Here is a 24554-nt window from a genome sequence, read left to right as displayed (position 1 = left end):
TTCAACCTGCTTCGGGCGAAGTAGTAACATACCATAGAGTTTTGACCAGTCACATAAAGCTGTGGCAGCTGCATGAGGACCTCTGCAGAGACATCTTTATCCAGAATGCCATAAATGATGGGTGGCACAGAAGTGAAGAGGAGGTTGAAGAAAATTAAAATCCAATAGTCGGTCATTGATGTTCCGGAAAACCCACAGAAGAATTGGTACCAGAACAGTAGATTCACATAGGCCTGAAAGTTCAAAGACATCAAATAAATAAATACATAAGATAAAACCCACAGCCAAGGATTTTGTTGGGCAAAACTGACAAATCTCATCCATGGACTGTTTTAGAATTAAACATAGTTGCTCTTCAAATGCATGCTAGCACTGTTCTGTCAAAATAACCTCATTTGTAAATGTCTGAATGTTTCAAAACCTGTCATCCACATGCATAACTCACTAAAATATTCACTTCATTACCACCTGCCAGTAATGACTGCAAGGTAACACATACAATGTTTAATTGATTTTAAGCCTAATTGGAGCCCTGAACTCAACTCACAGCAGATGCGCAGGCTCTCTTGATGAAACTTGAAAACCGGATCACTTGATGTCCACAACTTTTTTCAAGCACTCTGAATGTACTGTATTTACTCATATCTAAGATGACTCTGAATTTAAGCTAACCCCCCACCCAATAATTAGATTCTATACATGGAAAATCCATATCGTTATTATAATTTTCTGTGTATAGAAACTAGCTTAAATTTATCCACCCACTACTGTGGGCAGTTGGGGGACAGACAATGAGGGAGGCAGTGGAGGGGCACACAGTAGGGCAGGTGGTGGTGGGGCAGTAATGAGGCAGGCAGTGGGGTGGGGCTTGGGAAGGCAGTAAGGGGGAAGTAAGGGTGGAGGGAGCAGTGGGGAACAGGCAGTAAGGGGACAAATGGTAGGGGCACGCAGTGTGGAGGCTGTGGGGCAAGTAGGGGGGAAGGCATTGAGCTTTCCCCCTGCCGCTTGTACTCCACAGCCTCAGGCCCTCGCCCCCTCCTTCTTTCCCTCTCCATGCTGCTTCTGTCTCCCACAGCCTTGGGTCCCCAGTCCCTTGTCTCCTCTCCCCTGAAGTCTCACTACTGCTACAGGACCAGGCTGGGGCCATGCTCAAGCCCGAGGCTACAGTGGGGATGGATTCTGTCAGCGCCAGAACCAATGTGATGGGTGGGGGGAAAGGTGGGAGGATGGGAGAAGCAGTGTAGGTGGGAGATGGGGTAGTGGGGCCTGAGGCTGTGGGGGAGGAGTAGTGGGGTTGGGGCTGACCCAGTGTTGGAGCCAGAGCTGGAGCTGGAGCTGGAGCTGGAGCAGCAGCAGCTGCCTGCCCCATGCCACCTCATACTTGTTTCTAAGACGAGGGGCTTTTTTCCCTATGTTAAGTGGGGGGGAGGGGGCACCTTGTCTTTTAATCGAGCAAATATGGCATCAACAATTAAAACCAAGCAAGACTAGTCATATTGTATCCTTTCATACTCAACGTATCTTTTCCCTTATATACCCAAGCCACTTACCACATTCTTGTAGAAAAAGTAAAGGATCATGTTGGCCAGCCTGGTGTAGCACCAGTGACCATGGACAAGCAACAGCTTCCTAAGGTGCTTGAATTGGGAAATTGCAAAATCGCTTGCCATTACAGCCTGCAAAACACACACAGAAAAGAAGGAGCTCCCGAATGTGTGGCACATCAGATACAAAGAGCATCAAATGCAGGCAAGTGAGGGGCAGTGGGGCATTTTATGCTACAGTCCTGCAATCCCTTACCCAATTCTCTGTATATGAGTGTCTTTGTGCTACTCAAACATCTTACGTGCAAGAGCCTACACTTTGCCTTTACTTAAGCTCACATAATTCCACTGAACCATTTAAATTTAGAGCGTTGTGTCCTCCAGAAAGTGAGTAACAGACTTTCTTGCTCAGTGTTTTGAGCCCCTACAGCATTTAGTCTCTGACTGCTTCTGGAGGAGCATTCATGCCTGGGAATGAGCTCAAACTAGTCCCCCTATGTACTGATGTATTGTGCAAGCCTCAAGGGTGAACTGTGAATGTATTCAAAATTGAGTCTGAAGTCATTTGCAGCTGTTTTTTGTTTATGCTACCTGCATGCCTTCTTGGCCAGAGACTCCTACTCCAGTATCAGCCATTTGGATCATACTGACATCATTGGCACCATCACCTTCCAAGGGAAAAATTCAAGAGGAAGACTTATTTGCAATGCAGTACTGAAACAATTGTGTTGGCTATTGCCTTGTATATGGAAGTAGTGAAAAAATATAAATATGCCAGAAAATTGTACAGAATATAGAGGAGTATCATTATCATCAATATTGTAGCCTATGAAAGCGCTGTCCAACTGGATAATGGTTGTAACATTTTTCAGAAACTAACTGATACACTGAACAGAAAAACAGTGAGGTTTTTTTTAACGCTAGCCAGTTATAAAAGAGTTTGGATCTTTTCCCACTTCTCCTACAGAACAATAAGGGATTTGTACTGGAGAATGGCATAAAAACTCCCATTACATGCCCCTAACAAAAAAATAAACCAACAAGGTGCAAGGCTAAACATCACTCTCTCTCTGTTCTTGAGGAAGAAGAGTTTGCCAGTAACTAATTCAAGGGCCAAACCTTTGGCAGAAAGAATGGGTGCAATGCCATTAACTAAATGGACTTATATCAGCTGATGCGAAGAGAGAATCTGGTCTCACATGAGTATAAACCAGAGCAACAAAAGTACACAACAGAATGTTGAAGGTGAACAAACTGGATTATATTGTTCAGTGGAGCAGAGAGAACTTTGTGTGAAGGAAGATGATACTCACCTACAGCTAATGTCATCACTTTCAGATTATTTCGCACGAGTCTGACCACTTCACTTTTTTGTAGGGGTGTTGCTCGACAGCAGACAACAGCTCGACACTTTTCTGTGAGCTCCAGGAAATTATTCTGCAGGTTCTCATGCAACGCGTATTCCAAAGTCTTTCCATCAATTACTAGGCCAGCACTGAACTCTGTAGGTGGAGTGGAGGTTCCTGGAGATGCACTTGCAAGTTTGGGACAGTGACTGTTTTTGGCATCAATGCTTTTTTGAATAGCTTCTAAAATACTGTTCATCAACAATGCACAGGCATCCTAGGCAAATGCACAGAGAAAGGCAGTCAGGCTAATATAACTAGAAACCAGGTCCACTTCCAGTTTATAAATTACACTTGCAAAAGGCCACAAACTGCACATATTAGTAATTTCTTTTACTATGACTGGACTTTATGTGTGTGGAGGTGACCTGAATTCATCTTCTCTTATTTTTTTAAAACACGTTGGATATGGTGTGCTGCTTATGGTAAGGGTCTGTTACTTAACCTTGTAAAAGCATGGCTCAACATAGATTCTGTTCTGTGAAGAGGAAAAGCAATGAAGTACACTGGAACAAGTGAATGAAAACATGAGAATGATAGTAAGGATTAGGTAATATAAATAAGGCTTGATTATGACTTGTTTGTTTTCGCAGTGTGTTTAATCTGGAAAGGGAGAAGCTCATGGATATATTTCAGATCCAGGATACTGGTCACAGTGAGGGGTTCCAAAAGAATGCCATTTTTGTGCTACTTTACATGTTATTAAAAAAAGCAGTCTTTCTGTCAGAAAGGGAGTTCTGCCTGCTTGCATTTTTACCAAGAAACGAGATATTGTCAGGTCCTGTCTGCCCTTGCCTTGCTAGAAGACTTCAGAGCCAGTTTCTTGTGAGGGCTAACACTTTAACGAAGGGAGAAAGGTGATTCCTTTCTACCCATTAGCCACATTGTTATTTAACCACAGAAAGCAGAAAAGTGCTAAAAATAAATATCAAACATGTTCCACAAAATCTGACCAAAACCCCCTTCCATCATAAATTGGTTGTTACAGTAACTATCTATTTACTGCAGAGAGACTTCCAGGGTAGACACAACCTGATTTTCTGCTGTAAAATACAAGTAGGACAAAAAGGAAGATTTAAAAAACAATCTTTCCTAACTTTATTAAAAATCTTTCTGCATAAAATTCCTTCCCAGCCCCTGCCCACAGATGCTTTGCAGGTCACCTTTACCTACCACAGTTGGCATTTATTTTTTTAAAATCCCTTTTTTTAATAGCTAACAGACTCAAAACCCAGATAGCTATATACATCCACCAGAGGGCACAATTATCAAGCAAGATTAACCGTGATTCCTACTGCAGCTGCACTTTTTAACACTGTTTTATTTACCAAACCACTGAAATATCTTTTAAAGGGGGGAGGGAGGAGATTTTTTCTCCATTAAAATTGTAAGTGGATTAATTCTCTGAAAAAACTGTGTGCAATACTCCTTAATGAGATTATTCCTTGCACATTAATGCTAATCAAGTGGGGCTGAGGGAAGATATGACACAAAGCAGGGGGAAATTACATTCAGTACAATTTCCATGACAATAATTTTAGTCTGGTGTTTATAATATTAATATGCTTTAACTTCTAGCTTTCGCCAAGCTTTTATAAACGTGTAAAGTATGTCAACTTTTTACCCTAATGCCAAGAGAAACAAGACAATGCATTCAATGAAATAATTAGTAATCCTTTAGGGGTAGTATTAAGACCTAGATTTCTGGAAAACCTATGTAAAATGTTTCCTGCATGGTTGAGAGTCAGTTTTTCAGTTTTCATGTCTTAGAAAATGCTGGGGTGTGAGTGTGTGCATGCGTGTTAACAGGGTAGCCTCTCACTTCCGGCAAAAAAAAAATTTCATTTTCCACTCACTTTATTTTGTGATTTGAGGGTGAAGACTTTGTCATCTGGTTCCAATAATCTGCAAGCGTATGCTATATTGACAGCTGTCTCTTTCTTATCCCCTGTCAGCATCCAGATTTTTATTCCTGCTTTTCGTAATGCCTCTATAGTGTCAGGAACACCCTCCTGCAGGCGATCTTCAATACCTGTGGCACCTATGATGCAAAGCATGTTGGTCAAGCCAATGATTAGAAAGATAGAAGCAAATTAACCTGGAACAAGGAATTAGTTGATAAGCTTGGGAAGGGTGATGATGGGAAACACTGAACTATCTGGTAGCATTTTAATGGAATATAGCAGGATTTCAAGAGGAAAGATTTGGATTTTAACATATGGATGCTGGCTAAAGCAGTATCTGAGCAACAGAAAGAACTGTGCCTCCTCCATACCTGTCCTTGGAGAAGGTAGGAGGCAAAAATCCCTGTGTTCCTTCTCGTATCAGAAACTGCTGTTGTGCCTCACCTATGCAGTGGCTCTGGATGGGGTTGGTCTAGGTAAGGTTTCCAACACCATCATTACCCCTCCACCATATTGCCTTTAACACTACAGAAAGCTAAGCGACTACAAGTTCTGGAAATACAAAAACAAGAAGTTTAAAAGTTGGACAAAACTATCTTATTTATAGGAAGGAGGAGGAGGCCACTCCTAGTCTGCTTCCTAATAGACCTGAATGCACAAGCTTTCTACAACCCTTTGGACATTTTTCTCCCTTCCCCTTTGAATGCATCTATCTGGAGGTTTTTCCCAGTTATTCCATAGCTGAACTAGCATTCTAGCATAGAACTGTGGCTGCCATGTATCACCAAACTGTCTACAGATACAAACTGTGCCTCTGTGGCTGCTATACCAGCACTGCAACAGTGATTGAGTGCTAAGGCAGAGAGGACGTCTGTGCAACACAGCAAGTGTTTTTGCATGCAAATTCATGATGCATTGCAACCTTCTAGTATGTGCATAATTTTGCTGCCAATACCCAGGTGCTCTGGTCTATTCCAAGGTAGAAAGATGTCATATAGGGTTCATCTCAAGCCCGGTACAAATATCAGAAAGGCTTGACTTGTTCTCAAGGGAATTTGTAGTAAGCCCTATAGTTACCAAAGAGATTTAGAGAAATTCAGCAGTAAGCAATAAATCTTCTATAAATAGAAAGACCCTTGGCCAAGGCCAAGGCCTTGGGCCAAGCGCCCTACAGCTTAAAAGCAAATTCAGTTTAGCATAGATCTTGCAAAGCGTAAGTGGGGTAGGTATTTTCTACCTACCAAGGAGTGTTAATTTGGTCTCCAACCTTGTGGCAGATTCAAGTAGAAGCTCTTCCCTGTTGTCAATACTGGTTTCTGCTAAAAAATGACTATTTAACCATTCTGCATACTCTTCATCACTCATCACCTATGCAGAGAAACAAAACACATAGTGATCACCATCTTGGCTCTAATTCTAGAACGTCACAAAATCCAGAGATTTTCTTTCCATTTCACTGTCATGTAATAGCTAGACTGTTTGGGCAGTACTGAACACAAAGAAAAACCCACCTTAAAATCTCATCCAAAGTCTCATCCAAACCACACATCACTGAACTACATATGCAAAGCCACAAAACTGGCCCAAGACTGTTTGAATTCTAAGTTTGACTAAAATCCTAAACCAGGAAAAATGATGTATGTTTTGGGGTACAGCTGGAGTGTTGCTGCTTTGCCACGGTGGTCCAGGAAATATATGAGGGGCAAGGATTTTTTGTGATATTTTTTATTAGATGAATTGTACAGTTGGTCTAATAAAATATATGTTTGTGAACATTTTTCCAACTCTACTAAGTCCCCACATGCCTTACACAGAAACCCAAGCTAATTATTTTTTCATTACAATTTCTGAGCCCTGCTTAATTGTCTTTTGTCAATGACACCCACTGGTGGTTATGCAGCAATACAAGTTAACTTACTGATATCTCCTGAAATCAACCTACATTAAACTAAAATTCTAGTTCTGATGTGCATATAGTTGTTTAGAAGTAATGGTGCCAATCTCCTAGCTAACACTCCTAATCCAGATAATTACATCATTTCATGAACAATAAATCTATTCAAAAAGGTTACCCTCTTAGCTATACACAAAGTGCGCAGTCCTCTTCTGGCATAATCATCTAAATGTTTCTGAGTTCTCGCCTTAATTTTCTTTTGTTTCATTTTAGAACTATGAACATCTAAAAACATCCAAAACAAAACAAAGTAAGTAAAACACACTTTGTTGACATACACTTATTAGTATTATTTCACAGCAGCAGAGCTAAAGAGAAGTTAAAAAAAATGAATAAATTTTACTTTAATGTTAACAAATATTTGCACAGGATTATTCAGGTTGAATGTTTAGGGAATGTAAGAATGTGCAAGTCTGTCAGAGGTTAGCGAAGAGGGGATACTCTAGCATCACAGTTGGCAAAAAATGTAAGGGAAGGATTTTCATAGGAACTCAGTATTGTATTAACTCATCTGCCACTGAAATGAATGGCAAACTCCCTTTATTTCAATGGGAGAGGAGTTAAGCTATACTGAACACTTTTTAAAAAAACAACTTAGTTTTCCAAACTAGATATGACAGAAAACTTTCCTTGATTTAAATCCAAATGAGATACGTACTACTCATGTATACAGACAGGATGATGTTGTGTTGTCTTACTCTTATTGACCCTCAATAAAGATGGTGTTTTCCATACTGCATAGATTAACCGTTACAGTGGTAACTATTATGCCACTGTGCTACAGAAGCCAATGTTTCCTGTTGGCACAAAAAAATGCTGCAGAACTGTGCAGCCGGAATACAGATGTGCTTAGTACCAGAGGGGAGGACGAGATCTGTTTTTACACAGAGTTGATGTGAAAGGTCAGGGCTGTCCAACTGATAGTCCACAAGGGGTTAAGTTACAGCCTCCAGGCTCCTACCCAGCCACCACTACCTCCTTCTGTCCTGGCTGCAACAGCATCTTGAGTCTTTGGGTTCCTCCTCCATCCTCAGGCTTTTGCTTTCTAAGCACTTTTTAGGGGGCAGGGTGGTGTGACGCAGCAGGGCATGGCACGGGGAGCTGAGGGTAAGCTCAGGGCTGAGTGGGCATACAGGGCAGCAGTGGTGGGATGTGTGATGCAGGGTTGTGGGGGCACCCACATAGTGTGCAGCCCAAGGGCCCCAGCTGCTTAGAAGTTAGACAGCCCTGCAACATGTGATAGCATTCAATATTACAGCTTCTCTATGTGAAATAAGATTGATTCATACAGATAAAGACCAGGGAGTATCTAACTCTAAATAGATTTAAATAACCAAAAATAAAGTGTGTTAGTATCATACTAATGGGTCCAAATTCAGCAAAGCATTTAAGCAGGTGCTTAACATTATGCATGTGCAAAATCCTATTGGGGGCATCTACATGTGATGCTTTGTCACCGTAGCAACACGCTATGGCAATGCAGCTCATTGCTACAGTGACATAGTGTCAGCAGGCACATACTGTGATGCCAATGCTACATTATTGTAATGATGAGCTATGGCGATGTAGCAGCTAAAAATAACCATGTGCAGCTGGGACAGCGCAGTAATGGCTGTTACTAGGCCTTCATTTAGTACTTCCTAAAGCAAGTACTAAATGATGGTGCAGAAACAACTGTGCCGTGGGGGCCATGTGTAGACACTTCCACTGGCTCCAATGTATCTATACAGGTTCTTAAAGTTAGGTACCTCTTGCATATTTTACTGCATGGAGGACTTGATCCCTGACTTCTCTATATTTCTCAGCTGTGTCAGCTGTCCACCACACAGGAAGAGGGGAACTCTTAATTGAGGCAGCTCTGTTTATTAACTTCCTTTATAAATCACTCAGAACTTTTTATCCAATTACATTATTGAAATATGAAAGAAAAAACAAAGGCTAATAAAGACCAGACTAACAAGAACTACCGACGTTCTGCAGATACCTGTTGGCACGCTGCACAAGTCCATAATGACTGAGTCTGCTCCTTTTGTGTATATCACCACTTTGTTGGAGAGAGGATGTCTAACAACTACTGACATTCTTTTTCTCACTGAATCAAAAGGCAGAATGTGCAAAAGTTGAAATGTTAAAGAGCCTAAAGCACCCAGGTCCACAGTAACTTGATCAGGAGTCCTAGTCTGTAAAGTGCATTTGTAAGCTCTGGCAGCATAAACCAGTGCAGCTTCATCTGGGCTTTCAGCCTCGTAGTGGAGGATAGTTATAGGACATTGTTCAAGATATGGTCCAGGATCACAGGTTTTGCTGCCTGCAGCTACATCTACTGCATCTTGTTCTCCAGGAGGAGGTACTTTGGGGCTTTGCTGCCTATCAGCAGTCTGGGGTACGTTAGCCATCTGGGTAACCACCTCAGCAGCAGGTGAAGCCAGCTTCACTCTGAAAATAGAAAGTTTGCCCACAAAAGTATTAGAGCTCTCGGAGAAGGAGGATTCTTTTGCACTTGGAAGTGGTGATGTGCTTAGTCTTCGGACCGATAACCTCTGGAACATCTGTTTTATTTCCTCAAGGGATTTAATAGGAATTCTACCTAACGGAGCAAGTCTCATCTGCAATAGAAGAAAATAAAAAAAAAAAAAATCAGTGAAAGCAGAGATGGGCTAAATCTATTTCATAAAGCAACAGATATTTTATGTCAATAAGGAGTAGTTGAGTTCCTTCCTGAAGAAATAGCCTATTTAAACTTTAATGCTGGGGGTATTTTTGCATTTAAATTATTTAGTAATATTTACTCAATTGTATTCAGTATTATTTAGCAACATTTAGTATAATTTATTACTGCATAAGTCTAAGTTTGGTCAGCCCAGAGCTACTTATATTTAAAGAACATCAACTATAAAATTACGTAGCATGTAAAATTACATGCTTTCCAATTTTACTATATAGTTGTGATGTACTAATAGTAGTTAGGATTAATAACAAAACAATGAGGAAAATATATTTTGTATTTTTTTTAAAGTCACAGCAAATAGACTTCTGTGCTTTTCTGCTAGTTTCAAGGATGCCTTTGAGGGCTAACCTGTTCCACAAAAAGTGACAAGCAGCTAAAAATGACTTAAGGATACATAGACTTATATACTTGGCACACTTCCCTTCTTACTTCTTCCTCTCCACCCTCCCCCACAAAAAAAACAGATACCACGTGGTGCTTGAGCTATTATGTTGGTTTACTACACATTGATTAGAAACGTAAATAGCCTATGCATGCTTATCTACGTATGCTGTTAATAATTTCTAGGTACTAGCAAGCAGTTTAGAATAAAGACTTGTCAGTGTAACTAGTCAAAGAAATGAGTTTCTAGAAAGCTCATTCTCCTTTGTTGCTGTGAAGGGAGGTGGCGGGGGGAGTGCAAAACTAGCTTCATTTCTGTCCTCACTTGCATCCAACTCAGAATCATCCATTGGACTGCACAGGTAGTTAAAACAGGGCTCAGTATGGAGTCCCTTTGCAGGGTCAGTGCAATGCAGGGTAAGAAAAAGAAACCTAATGAGTCTCTGATAAGCACTAATATTCAAGGAATTCCTTCATGTAAATGTATCTTGCACAGCAGAAATACAGATCTCAGTATCCAATACTGATCTCAGTAAAATTGCAGGCAATCCCTAAATCATTAACCCAATACAGTTTATCACTGCATCCTCCAGAGAAAGGAGAAGGTTTATGTCCCTCTTTCTGTTTATCAGATGTATAGAGAAGAAGGAAATATTTTATTCTCTTAATACATTTCTCTGTTGCATTTTTGCCTGATCGCACTGTCTCCCATGCTGTTGCTAGAGCTCTAGTAGGAGGATCAGAGAATGGGGCAAAAGGTTTCATCAGTGCTGACAATTATCAGCCTACAATGATCTATTTGTCCAGGCAAACTGAGCATTTGTGATCATAAATTAAACTAAGCCTGCTGGGGGATGGGGGGACTACCGCCACTGCTGGCCCGCTGAGCAACCCTTGCAAAGCCAGCAGGCCAAGGCACTTAAGGGAGCCCACCCCTGCCCCAGCCCTGGTACAATCTGTGGGCAAGGCAAGGGCCCCCAAAGGGACACTTGCATGCCTGTACACAAATGCCAGGAGCTTGGGGAATAAACAGGAGGAACTTGTCCTCCTGCTTAACACAAATAATTACAATGTCATAGGGATAACAGAGACCTGGTGGGACTCCACCCATGACTGGGCCACAGGTATAGATGGCTATACTCTGTACAGGAGAGATCGAGTGGGCAAAAGGGGCGAGGGTGTAGCTCTCTATGTTAAGGAAAGTTACACGTCCTTGCACGCCGACATTGACACCCAGGGTAGACGACTGGAGACCCTCTGTGTTAAAATCCATGGGGAACACAGCACAGGGGACACATTGGTGGGAGTCTACTACAGACCTGCAAACCAGGATCAAGAGCTTGACCAGGAGTTCGCCAGGCAATTGGCTAAGGCTGCACGCTCCCAGTGCATGGTTGTCATGGAAGACTTCATCTACCCAGGTATCTTGTGGGAAGAGCGCTTGGCCAAATCTGAGCGGTTGCAAAGCTTTCTCTTTTGCATGGATGAGCTATATCTGAGGCAAGAAGTCTATGGGCCGATGAGAGGTAAAGCGCTGCTCGACCTGGTACTGGCAACGGGGGATGACCTAATTAGCGACCTAATGATCAAAGGGAAGCTGGGTGACAGTGACCACGAACTGATCACCTTCACCATCCACCGTAAAGCTGGCAAGTCAGTCAGCAATACAGAAGTCCTTGACTTCAGGAAAGCTGACTTTGACAAGCTCAGGAGGCTTGTCAGGGAGGCCCTAAAGGGCCACAACCCAAAAGGCGGGGGGAGTTCAGGACAAGTGGTTACTCCTCAAAGGAGCAATCCTGGATGCACAAGCAAAGTCTATTCCATCTAGGAGGAAAGGCAGCAAAAGGGCAAAGCAGCCCTCTTGGCTCTCCATGGAACTAGCAGACCTCCTGCATCTAAAAAGGAAGATCAACAAAGGATGGAGGACACTATCCACCTCCAAGGAGGAATACTCTGTTCTGGTCCGGACCTGCAGGGAGCAAATCAGGAAAGCCAAGGCTGCGACGGAACTCCAACTAGCTACAAGTATCAAGGACAATAAAAAGTCCTTTTTTAGATATGTGGGGAACCAGAGGAAAAGCAAGGGCAACATTGGACCCCTGCTAAACCGGTTGGGACAACTGACAAACAATGGCCAGGAAAAAGCCAATTTGCTAAATGGGTACTTTGCGTTGGTTTTTCACCAGTCCCATGAAATGCCCCTGCCCATTACGGGACAGGGAGGTCCAGGTGAGGGAGATTCCTTACCCTCCATCAATGCTGACCTTGCGAAGGAACACCTTCAGAGGCTGGATAGCTTCAAGTCAGCCAGCCCTGACAGTTTACACACCAGGGTACTCAAGGAGTTGGCTAGTATCATAGCTCAGCCCTGGCCCAGATCTTTGAGAACTCCTGGTGCTCAGGTGAAGCGCCCAAAGGTTGGAAGAAGGCCAATGTGGTGCCTATCTTCAAGAAAGGGAGGGAAGTAGATCCGACAAACTACAGGCCCATCAGGATGACCTCTATCCTGGGGAAGGTCTTAGAAAAGAGTATCAAAGGGGCCATTCTTAACAAACTGGCCGATGGCAATATCCTGACGGATAGCCAGCATGGGTTTGTTGTGGGTAGGTCTTGCTTGACCTATCTTATTTCCTTTTATGACCAGGTGACCTATCACTTGGACAAGGGGGAAGAGATTGATGTCATATATCTTGACTTTAAAAAAGCCTTCGATCTGGTATCCCATGATCACCTCTTGGCAAAACTGGCTAACTGCGGCCTTGGCCTCACCACGATCCACTGGCTGGGGAATTTGCTCTGTGGTAGGACCCAGAGGGTGGTGGTTGATGGAAGTCAATTGTTGTGGTGCGCTGTGACCAGTGGGGTCCCTCAAGGCTCTGCCCTAGGGCCTATACTATTTAATATCTTCATTAATGATGTGGACATTGGTGTCAGAAGCGGACTGGCCAAGTTTGCCAACAACACCAAACTCTGGGGTAAAGCTTCCACACCTGAGGACAGAAGGGTGATCCAGGCAGACCTTGACAGGCTCCGGAAATGGGCAGATGAGAACCTGATGGTGTTTAACACCGAAAAATGCAAGGCTCCACCTTGGGAGGAAAAACCTGCAGCATGCTTATAGGCTCAGCAGTACTACACTGGCTAGCACTACAGATGAAAGGGACTTGGGGGTCATGATTGACCACAAGATGAACATGAGCCTTCAATGTGATGCTGCAGCTAGTAAAGCAAGCAAAATGCTAGCTTGCATCCATAGATGCTTCTCAAGCAAATCCCGGGATGTCATTCTCTCATTGTACTCGGCTTTGGTGAGGCCGCAGCTGGAGTACTGCATCCAGTTTTGGGCTCCATAATTCAAAAAGGATGTGGAGACGCTTGAGAGAGTGCAGAGGAGAGCCACGCACATGATCAGAGGTCAGGAAAACAGACCTTATGATGAGAGGCTGAGAGCCATGAGACTCTTCAGCCTGGAAAAGCACAGGCTCAGGGGTGATCTGGTGGCCACCTACAAGTTTATCAGGGGTGCTCATCAGGATCTGGGGGAACATCTGTTCACCAGAGCACCCCAACGGATGACAAGATTGAACCGTCACAAACTCCACCGTGACAGATTCAGGCTGGACATAAGGAAGAACTTCTTTACTATCCGAGCCCCCAAGGTTTGGAATAGACTGCTGCCGGAGGCGGTTTAAGCACCCACTTTGAACACCTTCAAGACACACTTGGATGCTTATCTTGCTGGGATCCTATGATCCCTGCTGACTTCCTGCCCCTGGGGCAGTGGGCTGGACTCGATGATCTTCTGAGGTCCCTTCCAGCCCTAGTGTCTATGAAATCTATGAAATTTATAAAGAGCAAGCTATGTATTTAGCTGGGCATTTTTAACACTAAAATCCAAGCTGTATAAACAATGGGAGTAATCACTGAAACATCACAATTTAGCAGGAGAAATAAGGTTCTTATAAAGTAACATTTATTTAGAGTAATCACTAGGTTCAATCATGGTTCAAATGAGTTTATAGGAAGTTCAAATGTGGTCACTCAGAGGTTGTCCTCATTTTAACTTCTTTTTTTTTAAGGATCAATTCTAATCAGATGTATAAAGTGATCATTACTACAGGGAGGATAGTACTACCCATAAAACAGCTGCTGAGCAGCTACAAATCCTAGGTGTAAAATCTATGTTTTATTATTATTATTATTACTGTAAAAAAATTGAAAAGCAGGCACTCCCTAACTTTGTTATGATGCTAGGATATAGCTACAGTTTGCTATGATGAAGATTTTTCATTCTGGATGAGGTATTAAAATTGAGCATTTTAATAGTCACTAGAACATAATAAAAACTGAAAATTCAATTTAGTCTCAGAGCATCTGTCTTGTAAAAGTAACGGACTATTTATATGTGAAAGTCAAATGTATTCAAGACAAGCTTCACTTCACTGGAAACCTTTGCTAGGTTTACATTATGCATTAGCTTGCTGGGCTGTGCAGTTTTAACAATACAGGTGTTCTTTTCCTTCTGGCAAAAGCAGCAAACCAATGAAGGAGAAAATGATCATTTTTAAATGGCAGTTCTTTTTCTTCTCGCCATGCAAAAAGTACTATAAGGGAGCACAATAAAAACTATAAATATGCCTCAACACCCCAAATTTGGCCACTAAGTAACAGAATTTTTTCTTACCTTTTGACGTGGTTGGTTAGGGGATGAAACTACCACGGTATTACAGATTGCCAGAGCCAGAAAGAAGTCGGTGATGTACATTGTCTCCAAAGACTGCTCTCTATCAGTTTCTTCTGATTGTTCAAAGGAATTAAAGGAAATTTGATTGAATTTCTCCAAGAGCTGTGTGTCCGGTACCACATCAGTCTCCTGTTTATCAGATTTAAAAAGTGTCTCATTAGCATATGGTCCCAGGGGCCTAATATATTGCTCCTGGAACATTTTCAGTATTGCAAGGTTTTACAGCACTGATGAATGCTATTAGAAGTATGCATCAAAATAGAATGATTGCTGCCCTCACTACTACTGGCACGTTGTGTAGGCAACAGGGAATAAAACTCGCCAAATAAATCTCAGTGACCTCAATTACAGATTATAATTTGAGGGATTAAACGAGTGTAAATAACTTCATATAGATGCTGAGCACTTCAGAAAAGGAACAGCATCCTGGCATCCTCAGCATTTTGTGACTGTTAGTCAGGTCTTAAAACAGGATTGAAGTAGGGCAGAGCCAACTAACCCTCTGCCCAAGGGAGAAATTCATAGCTAAATGGATGAGAAAAAACGCAGTGTCATAGAAGCATAGAAAAGTAGGGCTAGAAGGGATCTCCAGCGTTCATCTAGTCCAGCCCTCTACATAAGGCAGGATCACCTTATCCAAACCATCCTATACAAATCCTTTGTCTAACCTATTAGCAACACTACAGAGTCAGTTGTGACCCAGTCCTAAACTGCCACAGGTAAAGCAGGAGGGACCATAGTGGCCAATGTCATGTTGCTGCACAGGTTGTTAAAATATGTGCAAGAGATCCAAAAAAGAGGGCTATACTTCCTGCTACAGAGGTAGGCAAAAACTCCCACAGTTTGTACCAATCTGACCATGAGTCACAATTTCTTCCTGACCCCAAATATGACAGTTGGTTTGACTGTGAGTGGAGGACCAAGACCTAGCTAGGAACCTCTCGGCACACCCCAGTCAAAATCCCCAGCCTTGATTGCAGCCAACACCTAATATTTCTGAGGAAAGTGAAAAATAAGCCCCTGACACATGGAGCAGCAGGCAGGGGAAAAATCCTTCCTGGCCTCATATGGCAACCAGAAAAGCCCAGAAGCATGGGAAATACCCATAGTGGAATATAGGCATCGCTATGCATCCATCATCCCTGGACAAAAGCTTATCCAACCTCTTGTAGAATAACTTCAATGCTAGAGATTCCACAACTTCCCTAGGCACTCTTTTCCGTTGCCTCATTGTTCTAACGGTGAAGAAGGTTTTCCTAATACCCAATCTAAACCTGCTTTGCTGGAACTTCAAGCCCCTGGTCCATGTTCTGATAGTGGCAGCACAGCTTTGGTGCTTGCCACTTTAAGGGCTGGAGCAGGCAGCCACCAGGTGGCTGACTGCAGTGGCCATTTTCAAACATAGGCCAGAGAGGCAGCAGTCTGAGTTGAGCAGACAAGGAGGTAACATTGGGCTGAGTTGCTCCTGGAATATCTTGGAGGTATGGGGACAGAGGAGGCCTCATTGCTCCTAGGCATGACCTAAAACTGCACCCTGCTGGGGAAGGGTGGCCTGGAGGGACTGCCAGTGGTGAGGCAGCACCACTCAAATACCAGGACCGTTCACCTGCCTGGTGAAAGGCAGGTCGGGGCGCTTTAATAACCCCTAGCCCCCACAATACCATGGGTACAAGGGTCAGGTACGGCTATGGCCACTTGAGCCCTAGGGGGTGTAAGACCCCAGCAGTGGTGAGGGGCCAAGCATGGCTGTGGCTAACTGAGCCCCCACAGGGGAATGAGACCCTGGAGGCCCCAGAGAGGGGGCAGCAGTGGGGCCTGCCCAGAGTAGGGTACATCTTTACTGTCTGAAGGACTGGGCATAACTTGGGGTTGAGGAGGGCTGTGGGATGGTTTGAAGAGCAGCCCCAGGGGGTGTGTTGAGTAGGGCTGAACTGGAGTAGGCCTGAAGGACAACACATGGGCCAACCCCCACAAGAGCGTGCAGTATCATAGTGTCCAGGGTCGGAAGGGATGTAAACAGAACATCAGGTCCGACCCCCTGCCCTGGGCAGGAACGGGGGCCGCGGTCATATCACCCCAGCCAAATATCTGTCCAGCCTCCTCTTGAAGACCCCCAAGGTAGAAGAGAGCACCACCTCCCTTGGGAGCCCATTCCAGAGCCTGGCAGCCCTAACTGTAAAGTAATGTCTCCTGATGTCCAGCCTGAACCTTCTCTCTCACAATTTGTGGACATTATTCCTAGTAACCCTAGGTGATGCCTGGGGGAACATAGCCTCCCCCAATTCCTTCTTCATGAGGAATTTTGGATATTTAATATCAAACGACATCAATCTCTACTTACAATAGGGCTGCTGAAAGCTACATGTCTTGAGCGTGGAATGTCACTGGCTCCATCTTCCCCTTCTGAGGCAGAACAGCCAGCAGCTGCCTGATTCGAAGACTTGCTGTTCAAAGGCTCATTCGCTGTCCTGCAGCTGTGTTCCTTCTGTTTTGGCATGAGGCTCAAGGAGCTACACAGAGCATCTGCTAAATCCTCACCTTCTAAATCAGCCTCTTGATAGGATTCCAGCCTCTTGGCTAAAGATAATTACAAAAAAATCATGGTTCAGTGATTAAAAAGAATCCCTCTTTTGTCCAATACCATAAATCAGACACTCTGGAGGCTTGGAAAACCAAAGTCAAACTTAACAAGGAATTGAGCATGTATATTTAAAAGGGATGATGCATTTTATTAAAAGCAAAAGAAAACTACCACCCAATGAGTATGAGCCATAAATGTGATGTACCTGCAAAAAGACAAATGCAATCTTAAGATGTATCTGAAGAGACAGGGTACAACGTAGTGGTGAGGCCTCATCAGAAATAGTTTGTACATGTCCAAAAAGGTGAATTAAAACTGGGACAGGTAGAGACAAGGGCTACCAGGATGATCAGGGGAACAGAGAACCTATCATATGAAAGGAGACTAGAAGAGGTTGGCTTATGTAGCTTAAAAAAAACAAAGGCTGAGAGGGGATATGACTGAAGTCTATAAATGCATCAGGAAAGGAGAAGCTATTAAACTAAAGGACGATGTTATTACAATTACTAATGGGTATAGACTTCCATGAATGAACTTAGGCTGGAAATAAGAAGGTTCAGAACAGGGAGTTTCTGGATCAGCCTTCCAATTAATGTAATGGGGGCAAAAACCTTTGTAAGGTGGAGTGTGGTAAATGTATGGAGGGGACTGTAACGTTGTGGTGCCTACGGCAGCAGAGCATCAGTTCGTACATACCTGATATTTACCCTGTTTATGATACCAGGTTGAGAACACAAGTACAAAAGCTACTGTGAATATGACTCTAAGGGTCTCTGTGAATTTTGCCCAAAGCTTAAATGTTTAAAGGGGAAAAATGATAGATCAATTTCTACAACTGAAACACAGAAACCTTCTTTTGTGGCAAGTAAAACCTTGATCATATTTATCACAAGAGGGAAGCTATGCTGAAAACTAAAGGGAAAATGTTGTACTACAGCATACACATTCTCTCAGACTGAATATTATCAGGCCGCACGTTTAGGTAGGAGAAGAACCTAAACTAACATCTGAAACTGCAATTTGAAGCAGCTGCTGCCAAAAAAATTACCATAAGCACAGCTGTGTGAATAGCTGGTTCTTGCAGGGAGTGGCCAAACTGAGGAAAAAATGTTTGTCCCAACCCAGAATGAGTATGTCTGGGGTTTTGGTGAATTAAAAAGAAGTTTTTGGTTGTACAAAACATTTTGTTTTGATTTTTTTTTTAAATCACTATAAATAAAGGGCAGGAAACCTGGAACTGTGGTTTAGATGTAACATGGGTTTAAAGGCTATTCCATAGCCCCAAAAATATTATTGAAGGTAGGGCTTGAACTTGGGCTTCCCATCTTTTGTTTTGGTTACTGCCTTAATCATCAGGCTCTAGTTTTACATGGGATGAGTTTCTCTTAGGCTCTCCCACTGAAGCGGATTCACCTCCTCCAGACAATTAAATGTGCACAGGGAAACTGGTTGATTGTGTTACTTTTGTGCCAAAACTATTTGAGAATGTGTTTGGATGCCCCAAGAGTGCATTTTTGGTGAATACATGACTCACCAAAATTTTTTTTGCCTAGCTTTCACCAAAACCTCTCTCCAACTGTTACCATCACCAGCTTCTCCAACAACTTCTGCTGGGTACTTACAGATATTTTGCCACACAAAACTATATGAGCTACATTATATTTAAAAACATCAAATAAATGGAACTCAGATGGAACACTGGGCATAGTGCCTATGTTATGCAGAAGGGTATAGCAGATGACCAGAGTGGATCCTACTAGCTTTAAAATCTATAATTATTGCAGGAAAAAGCATAGTAAATAGGACTGGAAGGAATCTTGAGCAGTAAGTTAGTCCATCTCTCTGTCTCAAGGCAAGATCAACTAGAATTAAACCATTCCTGATATGCCTGCCTAACCTGTTCATAACAACCTCCCGTTCTATGAGACTCCATAGCCTCCCTAGGTAATCCGTTCTAGTTCTTAACCATTCTTATAATTAAAGTCACTGTCCTAAAGTTTAAAATCCTGATATCTAATACCCATTTAAACCCATTACTACTTGTAAACAGCTTTTTTGCTCTTTGTAGCAGCTTTTTATATATTTATAATGTATCCTCACAGTCTTCTCTTCTTTAAACAAACCCAATTCTTTCATTCTTTCATTTTAGAGCCCTCTGATTACTTTCAGTTTTCTTTTCTGAATTCTTTCCAGTTAGTCCATGTCTTTCTTGAAGCATGAAGCACAAAGCTGGACACAGAGCTCCAGCTGAGGCCTTAGCAGTCTTGAGCAGAGTGGAAGAATTACTTTGTGTGGTTTACACAGGACACTCCTCTTTTATACATTTGAGTGGGCACATCTACACGTTCATTAATGCGTAGTAGTTACTAGGGCTGTGCGGAACAGTAGTGTTCCGTTTCAACCAGCGTTTTGAATTTTATTTCGATTTGAAACAGCTGTTCTGTTCCCTCAAAACAGTTTTGCCGTTTCAAACCTGTTTCGATGTTTCACCGATAATGGGGAAGGTCAAAACAGCCTGTAACTTTGTCATTTTTGGCTTGATTTGGATGAAACTTGCAGGAATGGTAGCGCCTTCTGAGGGCATGAAGCCTGCCAAGTTTCAAGGAGATAGGTGCAGGGGGTTTGGAGAAATTGCACCCCATAGTCTTGAAAGCAAAACACACATGTGATGTGAGTTAAGTCACAACGGGGTCAAAACTGCAGGCATGCTAGCCCCTACTGAGGCCACAAAGCCTGCCAAGTTTCAAGGAGATAGGTGCAGGGGTTTGGGAGAATCTGTTCTTCAAGCTGCAGACAAGCAAAACTTGTAATAGTGGTGACACTGTGTTAAGGTGCAGCAGGGTGAAAGCTACAGGCATGTTATACGTTGTACCATATAACAACGTTAGCAAGGGCGGGAATCGAATCGCCGCCTCCCTGTACCGACCTGGTCCCTGAGTGAATCATGATTGACTGCGTAACACAGTAGCTTGCTACCATACCGAGTTAATGAGCAAGGATTAACACCAGGAAACCACAGTCAAAGGAGAGGAAAGAATCAATACAGAGCCAGGAACTCCGTGAAACTTCACTGGTAAAGGTACAGAAGCCCTGATTTGAACTAATGAACGCTGAAGACCGACTCTTGGGACTGAATACCCCCCCAGTCAACCGCTCCCAGAACCCTATTCATCACGGCAGTGTATTAATCAAAATTCATCTACGGACTCCCGAGACTGCGCATACTCATGGACATGACCCCTGGGGCTGACAGCTGCCATCCAGCAGCCACCAAGGGGGACGTCCCACGAGGTCAATGACCCCTGGATTGGGTAAGCCCAAGAATTGGGGAGTCACCAAAGTCTGCCAGAGAGGGATAAAAGGCAGCGAAGAATGACACCCAATGGCGCCCTCTTTTACCTGACCAGCACCCTGCCTGTCCAGCCAGAAGGACCAGCTGGCGACCCCCTTCTGAAGCAACATCACAATGAAAGAAGCCTCGACTGGCCATTGACAGTGGACTCCAGCGCTTGGGGATAGGTAATAGCTTGACACTGGTGCTTAGTATTCATAGCTAGCTACTGCGAGTGTGTGTGTGTGCAGAAATGTGTGTGTGTGTTTGAGGGGATCAGCCCCAAGGTTTATGATCTGACTTTTGCATCCGTCTAATAAACTAGAATTTTATGATGATCCTGTGAGTTGCTCCTTTGTAGCCAACATTGTGGCTGCAGCAGGGCCTAGCAGACCTGCTGTTTTCACCTCCCTCTGCCCAAAGACAGACAGTTGTACAAGCACCCATCACATGAGTTTTGCCTGTCAGCAGCTAGAGGTGCAGGGCCCCAGAACCCAGAAGCCCCTGCACCTATCTCCTTGACAGTTGGCAGGCTTTGTGGCCTCAGCAGGGGCTAGCATGCCTGCAGTTTTGACCTCGCTGTGGCTTAACACATACATGTGACATGAGTTTTGCTTTCAAGACTTTGGGGTACAGTTTCCCCAACCCCCCTGCACCTATCTCCTTGAAACTTGGTAGACTTCATGACCTTAGAAGGGGCTACCATTCCTGCACGGTTAATCCAAATCAGGCCAGAAATGACAAAGTTATAGGCTGTTTCATTCTTCTCCATTATAGCCTATGGGCAAAATGAAACAGTGTTTGAAATGTTTCGACTTGATTTGTTTGTTTTGAGACTGTTTTGACGATATCTGGCTTTTTTTTTTATTTTACTGTTTTGACCTCGAAACAAGTCAAAACAGCGTTGAAAGAAAACTGGAGGCAAAATCTCACACAACCCTAGTAGTTACTGCGCAGTAGTGCCAGCATATGGTTTTTTAGGGAAGCTTACAATGCAGTAACCTAATAGTACTGCGCAGTAGTGTGTTAGCACGGTTTCTCCCCAGCACGCTACTGCACACTGTTATTAGGCTGCTGTGCATTAAGCATCTCATGCAGACACACCCAGAGGGTGCATCTACGCATGCATTTGATCTGGGATCAGTTTACTTGTGAGTAAACTACGCACGAGTAAATGCTCTCAGGCAGGTGCTCCTAGCAGCAAGCTGCTCCCACTTCCTGCAGCCCTGCAATGGGCCCCAGCCGCTACCAGGGGCAGCTCTAGGTTCCTTCCTGGGTGCTAGCTCAGGGGCTGGCAGGGACCAGTGGACCAGGAGACGCACCCTGCCTCCAGGGTGCTGCCTGCTGCTGGGGCAGGGACAATGTCCCCCTGTCCCAGCAGTAGGGAGCTCCCAGCTCTGGCTCCCTGATTGGGGCAGGGAACTTCTGTGCAGCTCTTTATCCCTATCTAAATGTAGTACTTTGCACCTGTCTTTATTGACTTGGATCCTATTGATTTCAGAGCATTTCCAAAATTTCTGAGATCATTATTCATTCTAATTCTGCTCTCCAAAGTGATTGAAATCCCTCCTAGGTTGGTATCACCTACATATATAACAAATGTACTCTCTTTCCATCATTCAAGTTATTAAAGGAAACATTGAATAATATAGGATACCAGAGAGACCCCTCACCAAATACAAATCTCAATTCTGCAATGAGCCATTAATAATTACTCTTTGGGTACAGTGGTTCCAACCAGTTATATACTCCTTTACAGTCATTTAATCTAGACCAGGTTTCTTTACATTGCTTCATAAGCTTTATTAGTGTCAAGATATATGACACCTACTTCTTTGTCCTCAGGACTTGTTGTCCTGAAACACGACTTAAAATATTGCCATGTGACTATCATATAAACAACATAGCCACTGCTACTATGCACCTCTTTCATCTTCTACATTTAGCAATGAAGGAACATGTACATGATTATGTACAAAGAGTATATGTCTGGATAAAATGGCAAATATTCAAAGGAATGCACTGGAGCTTTTTTGCAGTGTTACTCTATCCATCTGAAATATGTGAATAAAAACCCTGTGCAGCATTCCATAAAGATCCCTCTAAAACTGAACTGAATTATGGGTTCTTCCCATCTTTGTGTTAAAAATTAAAGTAAACAAAGTCTCTAGCAATTCAAGGTATAAATGTTTCCAGGTACTTGTTTTGTAATAATGGGAACACAGTATGAACTAATCATAAGCAAAGTTAACATATGGCATTTTATGACGCTAACACTAATAAACCAGAATGTATACTGAAAACAAACAGATGCATAGTGCTGGGTGCAATGGATCTCAATCTTTGAGTAGCAACCTTTAGGTACTAATGAAATAAACAGCAGGGCACAGGTACTAAGCAGTCAACTATCTATTTTTTTTGAAAACACAAATATATTATTTTATTTTAGGAGTTTAGAATTCTGTAAGTTTTTTTTTTACATCTCCTATTGCTGTTCTTCCTTAATGTCTTCTTTATGTATAATGTAAAGGAAGCACCTGCATCACTATATCTACTCTATACAGTAGAGTAGATTCTCACAAGATGCAGAAATTATTTTAGGACTTCAAATTGTGTGTGTCCCTGTGACTCTGAAGGAAGGTTTGTCAGTGAGACCACTAGACAGTATATCACTTTCATAATGAACTGTTAAATCTAGATTGGCAATACTAAGAAATATCTTGATACTGCATTACAAATCGTTAATTGCTGTTATCTAGCTTGCATCAGTCCTCGATCTTCTGCAGAATATTAGCCTTGCCTATGGCTTAAACAGTATATTTCTACAGCATTCAGTATTACTTAATAGTTCAAGCACCAGGTAATTGAAATTCACTGCATTCCTGTATTTTTTGTTCTGATCTAACTAGATATTATATCACTGAACAAATTAAATAAAAGGGTCTGTAAGGCTACAGTATATGTAATTTCCTGCTCTGCCTAGAATTGAATCTTGTTTTGTTTTTATAGGCACCCCTGGAATCAGTAAGTAACTTTAGGATATATACAGCATCTCATTAATATATTGGACACACAGCATTCAAAATTCAGTACACAGGCTACTGCAATATCAGTTAACAGTGTTTTCACCTATTTTCAAACAGCAGTTAACAAACATGTTAAACAAAATGAGCTACAATGGAACAGCAGGTCTTTGAAACCTAATAAAAATTCATCAAATTAATATACACATCTGGGTAGGCTTTCCACTGAAATTGCTTGTGAATTAAAACTAGAGAAGTTATGAAGGCCTTGATTCAGCAAAGTACTTAATGAATTAATTTCAGTGGGACAACTCTCACGCTTAAAGATGGGTATATGCTGAACTGAAGACTAAACAATGCTCCAGAAAATGAAGAAAGATTATTTCAAATCCATGCTATGCTGGTGAATTGAGGATTTGTACCCTAAAATGCTGTGTGGAGTCTGGTCACATAGGAAAGTGCACAGGTTATTTGCAACTATTCTCCAACTATTTGGGTTGGTTTAATAAAAGATATCAAATTCACCCAAGGAACCTTTTCTGCTTATGTCCTTAGACCAACACGGCTACAACCTACACCCCTGCAGGTTATTTGCACGCTTTCTTAATTACATAGTTTTCAAAACTACATGGCGAAAAGCAGAATTCATAGATTCACAGATTGTAGAGTCGGAAGGGACCACAATGGATCATTGTGTCCGACCCCCTGCCCCTGGCAGGAAAGAGGACCGAGGTCAGATGCCCCTGTCTCGGACGGCCAGGGCCGACTCGAGTTACGCTCGTACGTCAGGGCGGGCTGGTAATGGAGAGGCAGACACAACTTACTGGTTGTAAAAAACTTTACTCACGCTGCTTGCAATCACGACGCAGGTGGTCCGGTCGTCAGAACAACCACACAAGTTGTTCCAGCTGGCGGGGCCCAAGCCAGTTAATCCGTCCGCAATTCGAAGCCGGCGGGG

General features: G+C 42.9%; 2 protein-coding genes across 3 annotated transcripts in view; one reads left to right on the top strand and one right to left on the bottom strand.

Moving 5' to 3' along the window:
• The window catches only part of ATP10D (ATPase phospholipid transporting 10D (putative)), a 67764-nt gene that overhangs the window by 13492 nt on the left and 29718 nt on the right, over positions 1–24554 (bottom strand). Inside the window, exons 9-18 of one of the 2 annotated variants that reach the window (XM_006019026.3) lie at positions 17003–17238; positions 14602–14790; positions 8793–9414; positions 6927–7033; positions 6096–6222; positions 4807–4991; positions 2858–3167; positions 2136–2212; positions 1551–1676; positions 33–233 (exon numbers count right to left, since the gene is read on the bottom strand). In XM_006019026.3, coding sequence (XP_006019088.1) covers positions 33–233; positions 1551–1676; positions 2136–2212; positions 2858–3167; positions 4807–4991; positions 6096–6222; positions 6927–7033; positions 8793–9414; positions 14602–14790; positions 17003–17238 — 2180 coding nt within the window. The remainder of the gene's footprint in view (positions 1–32; positions 234–1550; positions 1677–2135; positions 2213–2857; positions 3168–4806; positions 4992–6095; positions 6223–6926; positions 7034–8792; positions 9415–14601; positions 14791–17002; positions 17239–24554) is intronic. The other variant, XM_025198370.1, reaches the window with a different exon arrangement.
• The window catches only part of CORIN (corin, serine peptidase), a 352509-nt gene that overhangs the window by 307086 nt on the left and 20869 nt on the right, over positions 1–24554 (top strand). The gene's annotated exons all lie outside the window — the stretch shown is intronic.

This window comes from Alligator sinensis, unplaced genomic scaffold (genome assembly GCF_000455745.1).
Source record: "Alligator sinensis unplaced genomic scaffold, ASM45574v1 scaffold134_1, whole genome shotgun sequence".
Taxonomy (NCBI): Eukaryota; Metazoa; Chordata; order Crocodylia; family Alligatoridae; genus Alligator; species Alligator sinensis.
Note: the sequence above shows the minus strand (reverse complement) of the source record. Positions and strands in the feature narration are given on the sequence as shown.